At 40.9% G+C, this 15,236-nt stretch overlaps 1 protein-coding gene across 1 annotated transcript; it reads left to right on the top strand.

Moving 5' to 3' along the window:
* The first annotated feature begins 370 nt into the window (after positions 1 to 370).
* LOC149170152 (putative U-box domain-containing protein 42) lies at positions 371 to 1,132 on the top strand. The gene has a single exon (XM_089425461.1). It carries the CDS (start codon positions 371 to 373, stop codon positions 1,130 to 1,132), a length of 762 nt encoding a protein of 253 aa, XP_089281587.1.
* Positions 1,133 to 15,236: the final 14,104 nt, after the last annotated feature.

Here is a 15,236-nt window from a genome sequence, read left to right as displayed (position 1 = left end):
CTGCCACCTCACTCCAAAAATCATGCAGAAATCTGAGCGCTCAGCTGAAACTCATAGACTGCTGTTAACTCGCACTTGCATCATGTTTAACCCAAAGTATACATCCTCTGCTTCCACAATCGACTTAACCTATCGTCCTCCGCTGAGTTTCCTATCTGGTTCGAATTTCACTCGTGCATTGGGCTCACTCAAAGGCAGAATCACGTTCTACAGGAAACGGGTGGGGTCTTCTACAGGAAAGTGCAGCAGAGCAGAGAAGCCTGAGTTTCTCTTCATCAAGTTTGGAGCTTGAAGAAAGGTGAAAATAGCTGAGGTGGATCATGCTATTGATTTTATTGTTCGTCCACTTGCACGTGATATTGCAGAGGGTATGAAAGCCGTGGAATTGCTTTTAGAGCTTTCAAAGGATATGGCTGTGTGTGAACAGATTGGCAAGGTACAAGGTTGTATCCTCCTCCTTGTAACAATGTCAAATAGTGACAATCCTAAAGCTGCTAAGGATGCAAACGAAGTTCTGGAGAATCTCCCATACAGTGAGCATAATGTAGTGCAAATGGCACAGGCGAACTATTTCAAGCCCTTGATACAGAACCTGAGAGAAGGGTCTGAAACAATGAAGATTGTTATGGCAAGTAAGTTGTCAGAGATAGGTTTAACAGATCAAAACAACGCTGCATTGCTCAAAGAGGGAGTTGTATTTCCACTTCTTGAAATGATTTCAAATGTTAATTTGAAGTCAAAATTAGCAGCCATTGGGGCACTTCAAAATCTTTCAAGTTTACCTGAGAATGCTTTACAAATGATCCAAGATGGGGTGGTCCGACCCATCTTGGACCTTCTATGCACACCACTGTCAACTATATTTGCTTTGAGAGAAAAAGCTGCTAATACCTATGCAAACCTTGCTATGTCTACAACATTGCCCCAAAGAACAAATGACACAACAGCTGCATTATTGGGATCTGATGAGATCATATACCAGCTATTATCTTTAATAAATTGGACACCACCTTCAATACATGGAAGCATTGTTCGAGCATTCCATGCCATTTGTTGTGTACCAGCGGCTGTTGAGGCAAGGACAAATTTAAGAGAGGGAGGAGCAATTCAAGTATTGCTTCCCTTTTTGTGAAGCTACATACTCTGAAATGCGAGCTTATGCTGTGAAACTGTTGTTTATCTTGTCTCAAGATGGAGATAAAAGAAAATTAGCAGAACATCTTGGAGAAAAATATATGAAATGTTTAGCAAAACTTATTTCAACATCTTCAAATGAAGAAGAGAAAGCTGCCGCAGTCGGAAAGTATTGTCATGTTAGGAACAAAAATTTGAATCAAAGTTAACGAATGGAAAAACAGTGATTTTACATGACGTGAATCTACCATGAAACAAACTGGAAAGTTCTGGTGTTGTTCTGGCTAGATTTGTTTATTTCAATACTTTCCAAGGGGTTCACAAGGTCTTTTGCAATAGCCAGATTATTCCATGTGAAAGAATTCTTAAAAGTGTGATTCGGTATGAAGTTTTGCTCTACTTCTGGTTATACAACAGCTTGAAACAAAACTTGGGAATTCTCATTTTTGGCCTGTTTTGAAGCAATTTCAGATTGAAGGGAAATGCTGATTCATAGCAGTGATATGTGAGCAAGTCATATTTTCTCTGCCCTTGATCTATCTTATGTTCTGTTCTGCTTCTGTTATCAATTCTTAGTAGAGTTCAAATCCAAGATTAAGAATGCCATTCGATTCAGTTAAAGGCCTGGAAACACTCTTTCCCATCCAGATTTGGCATGCACTATCTATTCTCGGGCAGTTCATTGTACTTGTGTGCTTTTATAATACATTAGACTTGCCATTCATGTTGGATTCGTCAGCTTTCAGGCAGCCAAGTTGAAAGGAGAAGGCACCCTCAGCCAAGCAGGCCAAAACAGTGAAGACTGTTTCTACAGGAAGACAGAGGACTGTTTCTACAGGAAGACAAAGGACTGTTTCTACAGGAAGCCAACGAACTGTTTCTACAAGAAGTTTGAAAAGAGGGAAGCCAAAGGAGAAAACAGCCGAAATGTTAGCCAAAGAAGCCACCAGGGCCATCAAAGATGAGGAGAGAGATTGGTTGCTCAGAGGATGAGCAACACTTTCAGTAGGGGGGTGATGATGAGTCCCAAAAATGGACAATTATTTGGGCTCATTCAACCTCCTAATTTGACTTAATCCACCATTCTCATTAGTTTATTGCATGTTTTTGATTATATTTATGTTAATAGAGTGAATTTGGTTAGTCATTATGCCAACAAGTCTAATGGGTGCTTTGTGTAGCCTTTTTGGTCCACTTGGAGACAAAATTGAAGGTCTTAATGAGCACTTGGCAGCCAAATTCGTGGGAGAACAAGCTAGAGGATTTGTAGGAAGGTGTCCCCCTCATTTATGGGCCCTTACCTCGAATTCTCCACCATCAGCTCGGAGTTCAAAGGCCACCAAATCAATGAGCACAAGGGCAGCCAAGCAAGTCAAGTAGGACTGCTGTTAACTACAAGTCTTGGGCAGCCAAGTCCCTAAATTTTAGGAGGACTGTTGGGTCCTCAAATTGTATAAATAAGAGGGCTTAAGACCTCATTTCAGTTAGTCAATTTGGTTAGCCAGTTAGTCATTTTGTTTTAGCCATTAGTTAGCTAGTTTGTAGTTCGATTTTTATGCAATAGATTAGCTTTGCTTTCAGCTCATTCTCAAGCTCTCCTTGTGGACAGTTTTGATGTAACTCTTCATTCTTGATTAATAAAGATGAATCCAGCTTTGCACCAGCTCTAAATCTCTCTCTTGGGAGGCTGTAGCTCTTGGGGTTGGGCCCATCTCAAGCGCCCAATACCTCCTTTGATTATCTTTATGTGTCTTTGCTGCATTCTTAGAATAAAATTTGCTATTTAGATCTAAATCTTGTTTTGTTATTTAGTTTGTTTTTTTATGAGTAAAATAGATTTTCATGCTCAGATTTATTTGATAGGTTGTTAACAGAAAAAGCTTCAAGAAAAGGGCCAACAAACATCTGTGGTTTCACCTCTCCCTTAGTGGGATCAGGAGCTGTGACTAGGATGACTTTGCTGCCCACAAAAACACTGACTTTGCTTTACCATGCAATCATTAGTGTTTGGTTTTCATTTGCAGAAGTTGGTTACATGTTCAGAGCTTTGAATGCTTCATTTCATAGTTACTATACATGGTCTCCTTGCAAATAAAGTTGCTGTCCATTCTTATTACTGTTCGCTAGATCATATTAGGGTAGCATAACTAGATCTTTGTTTTTTTGCATGTCTTTGTTTGTTCAGTTTGGAAAACCACTTGCAGAGTACCTATTACCCTTCCTTACCTGCACATACTCCATCCAACCTACCTGCTCCACCCTCTACTTAGAACCCTTGCTTCACGTTTGCCATTCGCTCCCAAAACCCTAATTTTTGTGCAACATTGCTTCACTCTCCCTTGAACAAATCCAATCGCTCCTTAGCCTCATCCACCAAGCCTTAGACCTCTTCACATCCCTATTTCACCTCCATACTCATTCCTCCATCTTTTTCCCTCCATCCATGCTCCAAAATCCCATTTCGAAACATCCTGTAGAAGAATTACAGAACATCCTGTAGAAGACTTACAGAACTTCCTGTAGAAACCCCTGCAGACTTCCTGTAGAAGTTCATAAACACGGTTGCATGGCCTCTAGACTTTGTGAAACTCTCAGAAAGAATGCTAGGGATCCCTTAGACCCTCTCTGTACCATCCCAACCTTTCCCAAAGCATTTCATCCCTTGATCCATCCCTGCACAGTGGAAAACTAGTTAGAAGCACATGCATGATAATTTCAACAACTTAATCAAAAATACAAAAAGATGTTTTCTTCAGATAGTGATAACTTAGACACATGCATTTTACCTTCCTAGAAGTAATGGCATCTCTTCTCGTAGTTTTCATTCTCATTTTTGCATCAGTAGGACTAGTTGGTAGAATTAGGGTTTGCTAGGGTTTGTATTTCTTTTTGGCTTTCAGTTTCTTTCCGCAAGTAGATTAGCTTCCTTTGAGTTAGCTTTCGTCCATCAGTTAAAAAGCTTCTTCTAAGAGCTCATAGAAGTTGGCTTGAGCCCCTAGCGGACTTGTGCCAGCTGACCAAGTGACAGCTGCGGCAAGAGCTAGTACTTGTGCATACAGCACCGTCGCTTCCAAGTTTGTTACGAACTACCGGGTTGATAAAATTAAAGAAGGGAGTTCCAGGAGTTGTAGCATTATTGCTACAATACTGGGGCCCACCACAAATCCGTAAAACTGCATATACACCTTGGCAGTCATATGAAAACCAAGGACTTCCCGTACGATAGTCAATCTTCCCGAATGCTGTGTTCGGTGCGTTACGGCTTGTAAGGCGGCAGACGCGACTTCCTATGGATAAAGGATGATAACCTAGTGGGGTCTCCCCTATATACGCGACGATACGTGGGAGCTCAAGTCCGTGCTAGACCACTATCGAGTCACAAAAGGAGGAATCACCCAATCGTAGTGTGAAACAACAGTGACTAGGTTTAACGACGCTGGAACACATCTCTAGCCTAGACCTCTAATCAGTGAGTGTTATGTTCCACTGCGTTTTTAAGTTCATTCAGTTCATTTTATGGTTGATCTTTAGTTAAGTTTCAATTTCCAGGTCCTACCATATGTAATCTCTCACAATTCCTTAAATGCAAACTATATTCCAAAGAATATCATTTCGTTCGATGAATACTAACTACGAGAGAGTTGAGAATTTTTCAAACAAAATGAACACAAACAATCATGAACCACTCTAATGCAGCTAATTACAAATAAATGAAACCTTTTTTTTTTTTTAAATCACTAATCAATGAAAAGCTTCTAATTTCAATTAACTAATTCAACGCAAAAGAGATTGTTTGTTTTCTTTCAATGGAAAAGCGCACTAAACAAATTTTGAGAGATAGTAACACCGAGCAAAAGAGACAAATTCCACTCAATGAGAACACAATCGAATCCCCAAAACACCAAAACAGTCCTTCAGATCAAGAAGAGAACACAAAGACCTCTACGAGCTATGTAATCTAAGCCCAAACGAAGTCAAGCGACATCCAAGCGGAAAAGGAGCAAATCACTTGAATATCAATAAAAGGCTTTGACAACTACTGATCAAGCGCAAAAAGGTAATCACAAAGTCGACTGGACAATCAAAGAACCCAAGACTCCTACGGAAGGCTCGATGCACAAAGCCACTAGATGCCCTAGGGCTAAAATGTGAAATCGATAGAAAAAAGCAAACACCCGAAGGATGGAGGTCTAAAACCAGTCAAACAAGGATCAAACACACTCCAGTAATCGAAAAAGACGTGGCAAGATAAAAATCCAAGCTCAGAGGGCTTGAAAACAAGCAAACTAGAAAAGTTGACAGGCCTGGCGCGACTGTCAGGCTGCAACTCGCGCTTTTATGGGATTGGCGCGACTGTGAGGCTAAAAAGCGCGCTAATCGAGTTTGCTAAGTCAAAAACAAAAACAAGCAACCCAGGGCTTGAAAACAGTATCTAGGCAAACCAGGAAGCAAGAAACAACAAGAAATCCAACCCAGAAAGCTATCTAAGCAATCAAAACGAGAAAAACCAAAGAGACAAGACAAACTCCAAGTTGTTTAGTCCGTAAACCAAACCGGAGATTGACTGAAGTGGCGTTGATCTACTTCGCTAATGCACAGCAATAGCGTTTCGAAGGCTACCTGGCCATACTTCAGGCTCCGTCTAAAGTTTACAAATCAAACAAGAAGGTTCCCCAGTGGAGTCACTAAATTGTTGTGGAGGTCAATCCTCTCTGCAGACAGAGACGATCCCTACTAGCCCAGACTGGGTCTAGCAACAATCATACAATGCTATCACGCAAGTTCCTAATTGCAAATAAAAAGTGGATCTTGAGAACCTACTTGGATTCCAACGCTAGTGTTCGTAGGAGAGATGTCGCCCTCGTTCCTTTGCCTCGGCCGGTCACGATCCCCACGATCCCCGTGATTGGACACCTGCACATGCAAAGAACAACACAAATATAAGCATAAAATCTAGTAGATGCAATTATATATCAGTCAGAAAAGATATAACTCAACATCAAACATAAGATAATGAGAGTGGTACCATAATGATAGTCATCTATTATTAATGAATAACAAAGAAGAATACAACCATTGTTCTGACGTCAAATCCTCCTTTGGCTGGGTAGTCAGCTACACAAGTCTTGCAAAGCTTGTTGGGATGAGGAACAAGCCTCTCTCTCTTTGGGTAACAAGAATCTCCTTACTTAGATTTGGCCTTATGGGTGCAAAGAAGGCTCTTGCAACTTCAAACTCTCTATCACTATACTGGAATTGTTGGCTAGAACTGCTGTCACTAGCTTGCTCAAGGCATAGAGGCAAGCTTTTATAGATAGAGAGGAAAGAGATAGGATCAACCACATTATTCATGGGATTGGCTTTATCACTTGGAAACTTCCATGAAAGGTGGCAAACCACTTTCCCTTCTATGGAGATTCGAAGCCAAACCATCCTAGCTCAACATAGATTCAGTTGGAGAATGGGTTGAAGAGAACCTTCGGAAGCTTGTTGGTTAAAAACTTTACTCAATTCGGTTGGCGCGAGTGCGACTCTGAGACAGAGCGCCAATGGCGCGCCCTCTTTAGAGGATTTCCCTCATTGGCGCGGGCAGTGGACTGTGGACCTGCGCTAATGCAAAAAGAGCTGTTTTCATGGGTATTTTGCAGGAGATGTCTTCAGGGCACATGAAGCTCATACTTAGAGGAATATGATGCAAGTGGTTTCAGGTCATGTCACTTCTCATAGGTCCCGGAATGAGTCCTCCAGTGTGCAGGTGAGGGGTAATAGGGACGGTGACAAATTGCTGTGTAACAGGCATTTCCTTCATCTAGCACTGAGTTGATTCAGAGGGCTGAAGCTCTTGGGTTAGGGCCCAACCCTAGTAGAAAAGGGTCATCTTCTTGTATTTGTATGCTTAGTTGATTTCATAGATTAATGGTTAAATTTTCTTTAGCATTATTTCATTGCAAGTAGTTGTGGATTTCATTAGTTTGCTTCCATTTGTGCATTACTTCAACAATAGATGAGGAAGATAAAGGAACATAAAAATTTTGTCAGTAGGTGGATTTTGCCTCACTCCTCCCTTCAGGGATCATGGTTTGAGGAAAGAGCTCTTATGCAGCTCCAAAAAGACAAAATTATGATTTCTCATGGAATTTAGGGTTTTCTGTTACTTAGGTCAGCATTTTGCTAGTTTTCAAGAATAGGATTTAATTTCCATTTCTGCTATCTTCAATCTTACTTTAGATCTCATCAAGATTTCACATTATTCTACAAGTTTTCCCATGCATGAAATAAGCAGCTAGCTGATGAAATTACGTTCTCCTTGGTTAATTGAAATCCTTCTTGTTTACATGATTTATGGATAAATGTCAATGATTGATGCAGTGCAGGAGTTTCAGTAGTACAAAGAGATTTCATGATCATCAACCTCATCCCAACCTCATCCATCCATGGTTATCACCTTCTTTCACTAAATCCCTCACCAAATTCATCATTCCATAAGAATACCTCTTTAAGCTTGTTGGGCAAATCCAACCATCTCACAATTATGTTTTGAGCTTTGAAGGAGTCCTAGGCACTACCTTGCCTCATTTCACCCACCATTCACCTTCCCTAAGCCTTACAACACCTTCCAAATCCCTCCTCTTTGTATCGGCTGTATCCTGTAGGAATATAGGGGATCCTGTAGGAATACATAACACCCTGTAGGACGCATTAGGACATCATGTAGGTTGACCTATAGTGGCCTGTTTTGAGGGCGAAATGTGGAAAAAGCACCTAGGAAGCTAGAAAATTACCCTTACTTGTCTGCTAAGCTATATGACCATTCACCAACATCCCTAATCCACCTGCCACATCACCAAAAGAAGTTAGCATTCACACTTTCACACACAAAAAAGATAAAAAGGAAAAAGAGTTATTTTGTTCATTTACATGTACAACAACAGAATGTTTGATGTTTGAATTTGCATGCCTAGGATAGTAGGATTGCACATATGTTAATTTAGAATTCTTTTGAAGCAAAGCCTCTTAGCAGTTAGTTAGATGGATGGTATGTTTAAGCATTTGATTTCAATCTTTTTCCTTATTTTATTAGACAAGATTTCTTTGAGTGTAGATTTCCCTTTTTCTTCATTGGTAATCAAGCTTCTTTTGAATCAATAGAATTCTAGTTTGAAAAAACCTTAGTGGTCTATCGCCAGCTTAGTAGTGACAAAGAGTGGACCCATCACATTTACTTGTGTATACAACACTGTCACCTCCAAGTTTGTACGAACCCCGGGTTGATAAAGTAAAGTTGGTAGCCCCAGGAGTTGTAGCATTCTTGCTGCAATACTGATGCTCATAACCTTTTGGCATCGTCATCGGGGAGGTGTTTGAGTAATATGTGATTTCTGCTTTCTTTCTTCCATTTCTTATCTCTATCATTCTGCTATTAGCTTCATTTCTGCAGAAGTAATTGTAATACAGTTTGCTTTATTTTCCATTTTGCAAGTGAGATTTCATTCAAGCAGTCAGTTTTCATTCAATCAGTTAGTTTCCATTCAGCTTGTGATTTCAATTCTGCAATTATTCTCAAAGCTTGAAAAAATAAAAAATCAAGCAAAAAAACTTCTTTCATGCCTCGTAGGAATAGGGATAACTTAGGAAAATTTATACCAAATACCCCCACCGCTTCAAGCAACCAGCCTTCCCTCTTCTTCGGTGGCTGTGAATTGGAGGACCCCTTAGGTAAAAAACCAAAGATATTTGAAGAGCCTACAGGGGGAGAAGAAGAAGGAGAACTAATTCCAACTGACCTAATGGATGAAAATAGAAATGACAGAGGAGATAGAGAAATAATTGAGGGTGCCTTTCCCATTAGAGAAACTAATGGGGATACCAAGATGAAGAATATAAGCCCCTATTCTCTTCCTCATTTCCATGGCCTGACCTTAGAAGATCCAGACACTTTCTTGTTTGAGTTTGCTATCATATGTAGAACTTATGATTACACCAATGATGAGAAGAAGTTGAAACTATTCCCATCCACTCTCAAGGATGCTGCTTTGTGCTGGTTCATGGGTTTACTTGGGGATAACATCACAACCTGGGCTCAGATGTAGCAAGCCTTCAATAACAAGTATTGAGACTATTGCAGGTCCAAAGACACTAAAGAATAATTTTTTAGGATGAAATTATGGCATGGTGAATCCCTAGAGGACTATAAAGAAAGATTCCATCTTAGCTACAAAACGACCAGGTGAACACTTGATCCTGAGTCATAGAAGCTAGTATTTCTTAGAGGGGTAAGGGGTAGTCAACCAATGGGAAGTCCATCCTCTTCCAATACATCCATCAAGGGTGAAATTGGAAATATGTTGGAAGATTTCAAGAGTGAAATGTTGCAAACCCTTGCCCTACAGATGGACACTATGCACATCAAGAGAAAGCAGGAGGAAGCAGAGAGATCCTTAGCCATTTTCTACCCTAGATGCACAAGGAGGCACCCTAGGAATGAATTTCCATTGAATCTGATTGAAGTCTACTCGGTTTGTGAAGAAAACCACTCCACAGACAAGTTCCCTTCTCTACCTGGACTAAAAGTTGTGTATCAGGGAACTGAAGGGGTGACTGAACAACTCTACTACATAAATCAAAGGAGACCTCATGGGCCTCGGCCATACATGCAGGGCATGCAAGAGTCATCCCATGCCTATTAAAACCTAACCAGACCACATCCATTCCCTCTTGGGGGCACCCTGCTCATCCTTCCTGGTCCACACCTCCTCCTTGGTCTTTTGCACCTCAATACCATTCCCAGTCGACCAGTGAGTCATTTCATCCATATGCTCTGCCACAGCCTCTGTGGAATGCACCACCCCAGGGTGGAGGCCCCCATACAACAATGATCCAACTTTATTGCCTTCACCACCTACTCAACCACAACTTTTACACCCTTCTCTACCTAAACAACCCGAGATGCCTGCCTAGCCAAATCTAAACTGGAACAACACACAGGGACAACAAGTGTACAATGGAGAACATCCTATCATGCTTATGCTATGGAGATTTAGGAAATCAACCTGAGATCTGGGAGAGTACTCCCAGACAACCAACCTCCACCTCCACCTAGGGAGAGTGAGGATGAAAGAGAGGAAAGAATGCCTAGAGTAAATCCACCACCCTTTCCTAAGAGATTAACTCATCTAGTCCAACCTACCCTAGAAGAGAATGAACTTCTGGGTCAATTGAAAAATCTATGTGTCAAAATTCCACTTACCCAAGCCATAAAGGATGTACCTATTTACAAAAAATTTATTAAGGAGAAGTTCTTCAAACATATAGGGAGGTGAAAAAGAGACACCCCTACCATTAATGTCATTGGACAACTGTCCAACTATCCAACTTAATGCTGGGGCAGGTAATTTGCCCAAAGTATTTGGATTCTAGAAGCTCTGTAGTAGATGTGCACGTCAATGGCACCATTGTCACATACACTTTGATTGATCTTGGGTCTGCCATTAATGTAATGAATAAGGACACCATGCTCAAGCTCAATCTCCAGGGTTCATTAAGAAAGACCACACCAGTCTTGCAACTTGCAGACCATTCCATAGTGACCCCTAAAGGGATTGTGGAGGATGTGATGGTCTCTATTGACTCTTGGGAGTACCCTATAGACTTCTTAGTTCTCTAGCCTAAGGCCAAGCTTACTGGTTATCCTCTCATCCTTGGGAGGCCCTGGTTAGCCATTTCCAATGCCTACATCAGCTGCAGGGCTGGAAATATGACTATAAAAAATGGGCATATGTCCAAGTAGTTAGTCTTGTACCCTCCTGCTCAGCCATCTATAGAACATGACTTACCTTTATGGTTGGAAGAGGAGGAAGAAGATGAAGTCTACTCAGCCCAAATCTATACCTTAGAAACAACCATGGGAGGAGGACAACCAAATGAAGATGATTTGATTGAACACATACTCCAAAGTCCAACTCCCAGCACCTTGTCCTTAGAGGAAGTAGTAAAGGAAACCCATAAAAACCATCAGATTGATCTATGCTTAGCTGATTCAAACTCTAACCGTGTCAAAAACATAGAATTCGGCCCTAAGGGAACTTTGAAAATCAACCCATATCTTTCTGTACACCAAGAAGAAAAGTTGTGCAACATGTTAAAGGAACATCTGGATGCCTTTGCTTGGAATTACAAGGAAATGAAGGGAGTGCACCCCTCGGTATGTACTCACCACATTTATATCAAAGAAGGTTGCAAACCAGTCCGACAACCCCAAAGGAGAATGAATCCAGCTCTCAAGGATATATTCAAAGAAGAACTGCAAAAGTTGCTAGATGCAAGATTCATTTACTCTATCTCAGACAGTGAGTGGGTCTCTCCTTTGGTGTTGGTTCCAAAGAAAAATGGGAAGTGGAGGATTTGTGTTGATTACAGAGAGTTAAAAAAAGAAACAAAGAAGGACCATTTACCTCTACCTTTCATTGACCAAGTGCTAGATGGTCTGATTGGCAAATTTTTTTCTCTTTCCTAGATGGGTTCAACAGGTACAATCAAATCTAGATCAACTCTGAGGACTAGGATAAAACTACCATCACTTGTCCTTGGGATAATTCCACCTATAGGGTCCTTCCTTTTGGTCTATGCAATGCTCCTGCAACTTTCCAGAGAGCAGTCCTGAGTATCTTTACCGAGCTAGTCCATGATGCAGTAGAGATTTATATGGATGATTTTACACCCTATGGGTGTGATTTCCAGGAGGCTCTATCCAACTTAGGTAAGGTACTAAAAGGACTGTAGGTGGACCCAAATAAAATATCCATCATCCAAAGGGTCATTCAATATCCCAGAAAGGACTGTAGGTGGACCCAAATAAAATAGCCATCATCCAAAGGGTCCCACCTTCACAAAAACAAAGAGATGTCAGAAGTTTTCTAGGTTTAGCTGCATACTATCAGAGGTTTTAAAAAGACTTCAACAGGTTAGCTTCTCCTTTATTTGGGTTATTGGCCAAAGACTTTGAATTTCTATGGTCAAAAAGCTGTCAAGAGGCCTTGGACACCCTGAAGGACAATTAACCACTACACCTATTTTTTGAGGCCCAAATTGGTCCCTTCCTTTCCATATTCATGCTGATGCCTCTCACAAAGCCATATGAGCAGCTCTAGGCCAGATAGATGACAAGTTACCTTATGCCATTTACTTCATTAGTAAGAATCTGTCAAAGGCCGAACTGAACTACATAGTGACTGAAAAGGAGCTCCTAGATGTTGTGCATTCATTGAAAAAATTTAGGCATTACATTACAGGTTACCAAACATTTGTACATACTGACCATGCTGCAATTAAATACTTGATGAATAAACCTGATGTGAATGCCTAGATTATTAGATGGTTACTTTTATTACAACAGTTTGATCTAACTATTATTGATAAGCCTAGCAAGGAGAATGTTGTTGCATATTTTTTATCCAGGTTAACTTTGCCCCTAGGGGAGGAAGAAATGGTTGATGATCAGTTACCGGATGAATACTTATTCACCATTTCAGTTCTCTCTCCATGGTTTTCTGATGTAAAAATTGCTTGGTGTCTGCACAGTTCCCACCAAATTTGTCCTCCAAAGATAAAAGCAAGATTGTGAGGAAGAGTGCCCCATTCATTTGGATTGGGGGAAACCTATTTAAACTAGGCCCGAATCAAATTCTGAGAAGATTTGTCAGGGAGGAGGAAGTCTTTGAAATCCTTCTGACCTGTCATGATGGGCCTTGCGGAGGTCACTTTGCATCCAAGAGGAAAACATTCAAGGTGTTACAAGATGGTTATTATTGGCCCACTCTTCATCTGGATGTGAGAAGGTATACAAGTTAGTGTGATCGGTTCCAAAGTATGGGAAAGCCTACCCCAAGGGATGAAATGCCTCTGCAACCTCAAGTGACTTTCGAGCCATTTGACAAGTGGGACATGGATTTCATTGGACCTATTTGTTGGGTTGTGTTATATTCTTTCCACGTAGTTAATAGGGGGTTTGAAGGGCACCCGTAACCGCACTTTATGGGGTCCGGGGCAGCGCCCCGGAAAATTTTGGTTTTGGACCATATGTTAGGTTGGGCGGACCCACCTATGGTTTTGTGCATGATTTTCGCACATGTTTTTTGGACGCAATGGTTTTCGGTCCATGGTATTGGACGCGATGGATTTCGGTCCATGGTATTGGATGCTTCGGCATGTATAAATATGTATTGTAACATTGAAAGGAACATAATGAAAAATCAAGCTGGTAGTCCCAGTTTTGGGATCCAGAGAAAAATCTCTGTGCATATGTGTTTTATGGGTTATGCTCTCGCATTGTTTATTTTCTTTGTTTAAGAATTCATATGTAGGTAATTTCTGTACAGGGTTAAAACTTACATTTGGTATCATAGCTGTTTTGGCTTTAAGGGGACGCCTTTGTTGCTGAGGGGTTTCGCTCGAGCCTGTGGTAAACCCTGTTTAGTGGGAGATCTGCGAGATCGATTTTGGTGGTGAAAGAAGATGGCGGGCAGTGGAAAGATAGAGATTGAGAAGTTCAATGGTCAGAATTTTGAGTTGTGGAAACTCAAGATGGAGGATCTGTTGGTGGATAAAGATCAGTGGATCGTGATAGATCCGGGTACTAAACCATCGGGAGTGACCGATAAAAAATGGAAGAAGTTGGATCGGAAGGCAAAGAGCACAATACGATTGTGTGTCTCGGATTCAGTATTGCTGAATGTATCAAGGGAAGCTACGGCAAAGGCTTTGTGGGTCAAGTTAAGGAATTTGTACCAATCTAAGTCTCTGGTGAATAAACTGTTCTTGCGGAAAAAGCTGTATAACCTGAGGATGAAAGATGGAGACTCGGTGACAGAGCATCTGAATGCGTTTAATATTGTGGTAAGTCAGTTATTATCTGTTGATATTAAAATTTCAGATGAAGATAAGTGCATCAGTCTGTTGTGTTCTCTACCAGATTCGTGGGATAGTCTGGTTATTGCAATAGGTAGCAATGCAACTGCTTTGCAGTTTGATGAAATAGTCTCAGCCTTGCTGACGGAGGAGATGAGACGAAAAAATATGGACAACCAGAATGGTGATGCCTTGTCTGTACGAGGACGGTCCCAGAACAGAAACAAAAATAAGTCATCGAGTGGGAGATCTAAATCTAGAGGGAGATCTAAATCTCCAGGAAAACCTACAAAGGTGGTGTGCTGGAAATGCGGAAAGGAAGGGCACTTCAGAAGGGATTGTAAATCTAAAGCTCCTGATAAAGGAAAGGGATCTGATGATGCTCCTTCTGCAGAGGCGAAAACCACCTCAGATGAAGGTGGGGATGTGTACTTGGCTTCTTCAAGTACACATGTAGATCATGAGGCATGGTTGATTGACTCAGGTGCATCCTTTCACTTCACTCCCCATAGAGAGTGGTTCTGCGAGTATGAGAAATATGATGGTGGTGATGTCTTCTTAGGAGATGATAGGAAGGCTAGAATCATTGGTCGGGGAAAAGTAAAGTTGAAGTTGCAAGGTGGAAGGGTTAGAACACTTCCGGGTGTTCTACATATTCTTGCATTGGCCAGAAATCTGATTTCTGTAAGCAAGTTGGATGATGCAGGTGTAAAGACGGTGTTCGAGAAAGATACCTGCAAGATGGTTCAAGGAGCATTGATTTTAATGCGGGGAGTTCGGATTGGAACTCTGTACAAGCTGCAAGGTAGCACTGTTGTTGATGGGTGCAATAGTTCTATGGTTCCTGAAAATGGAGTAGAGAATAACAATGTAAATTTTGAAACGGGAACTGATACTGTTATCCGTTTTGTAGAGATAGCAAAAAAGTGACCCGATTTTGAAAAGGGGTGATGCAGAACACACATGTTTTTTTTAGAGCATAGTTTTTGGCACTTTAATTTTTTCAAATTCTTGTTATGTACATTGCGTTTTAGAATGGTAGTGATTTTCATGCCGATTTAAAAAAGTGGTTATTCTGCATCAGACCCTTTTTTTAAAAAGCCTGTTTTCTTGACTTTAATTTTTCTAATGTATGAAATGTAAATAATTATTTTGTAAATTTAATAATTTTGGAAGTGGTCTTCCTCTTCATAGTTTTT

Source organism: Pinus tabuliformis, chromosome 4_2 (assembly GCF_031772625.1).
Source record: "Pinus tabuliformis cultivar Carrire ecotype Pingquan chromosome 4_2, CPIR1, whole genome shotgun sequence".
NCBI lineage: Eukaryota > Viridiplantae > Streptophyta > Pinopsida > Pinales > Pinaceae > Pinus > Pinus tabuliformis.
The sequence above is the reverse complement of the archived record's forward strand: the minus strand, read 5'-3'. Positions and strand labels throughout refer to the sequence as shown.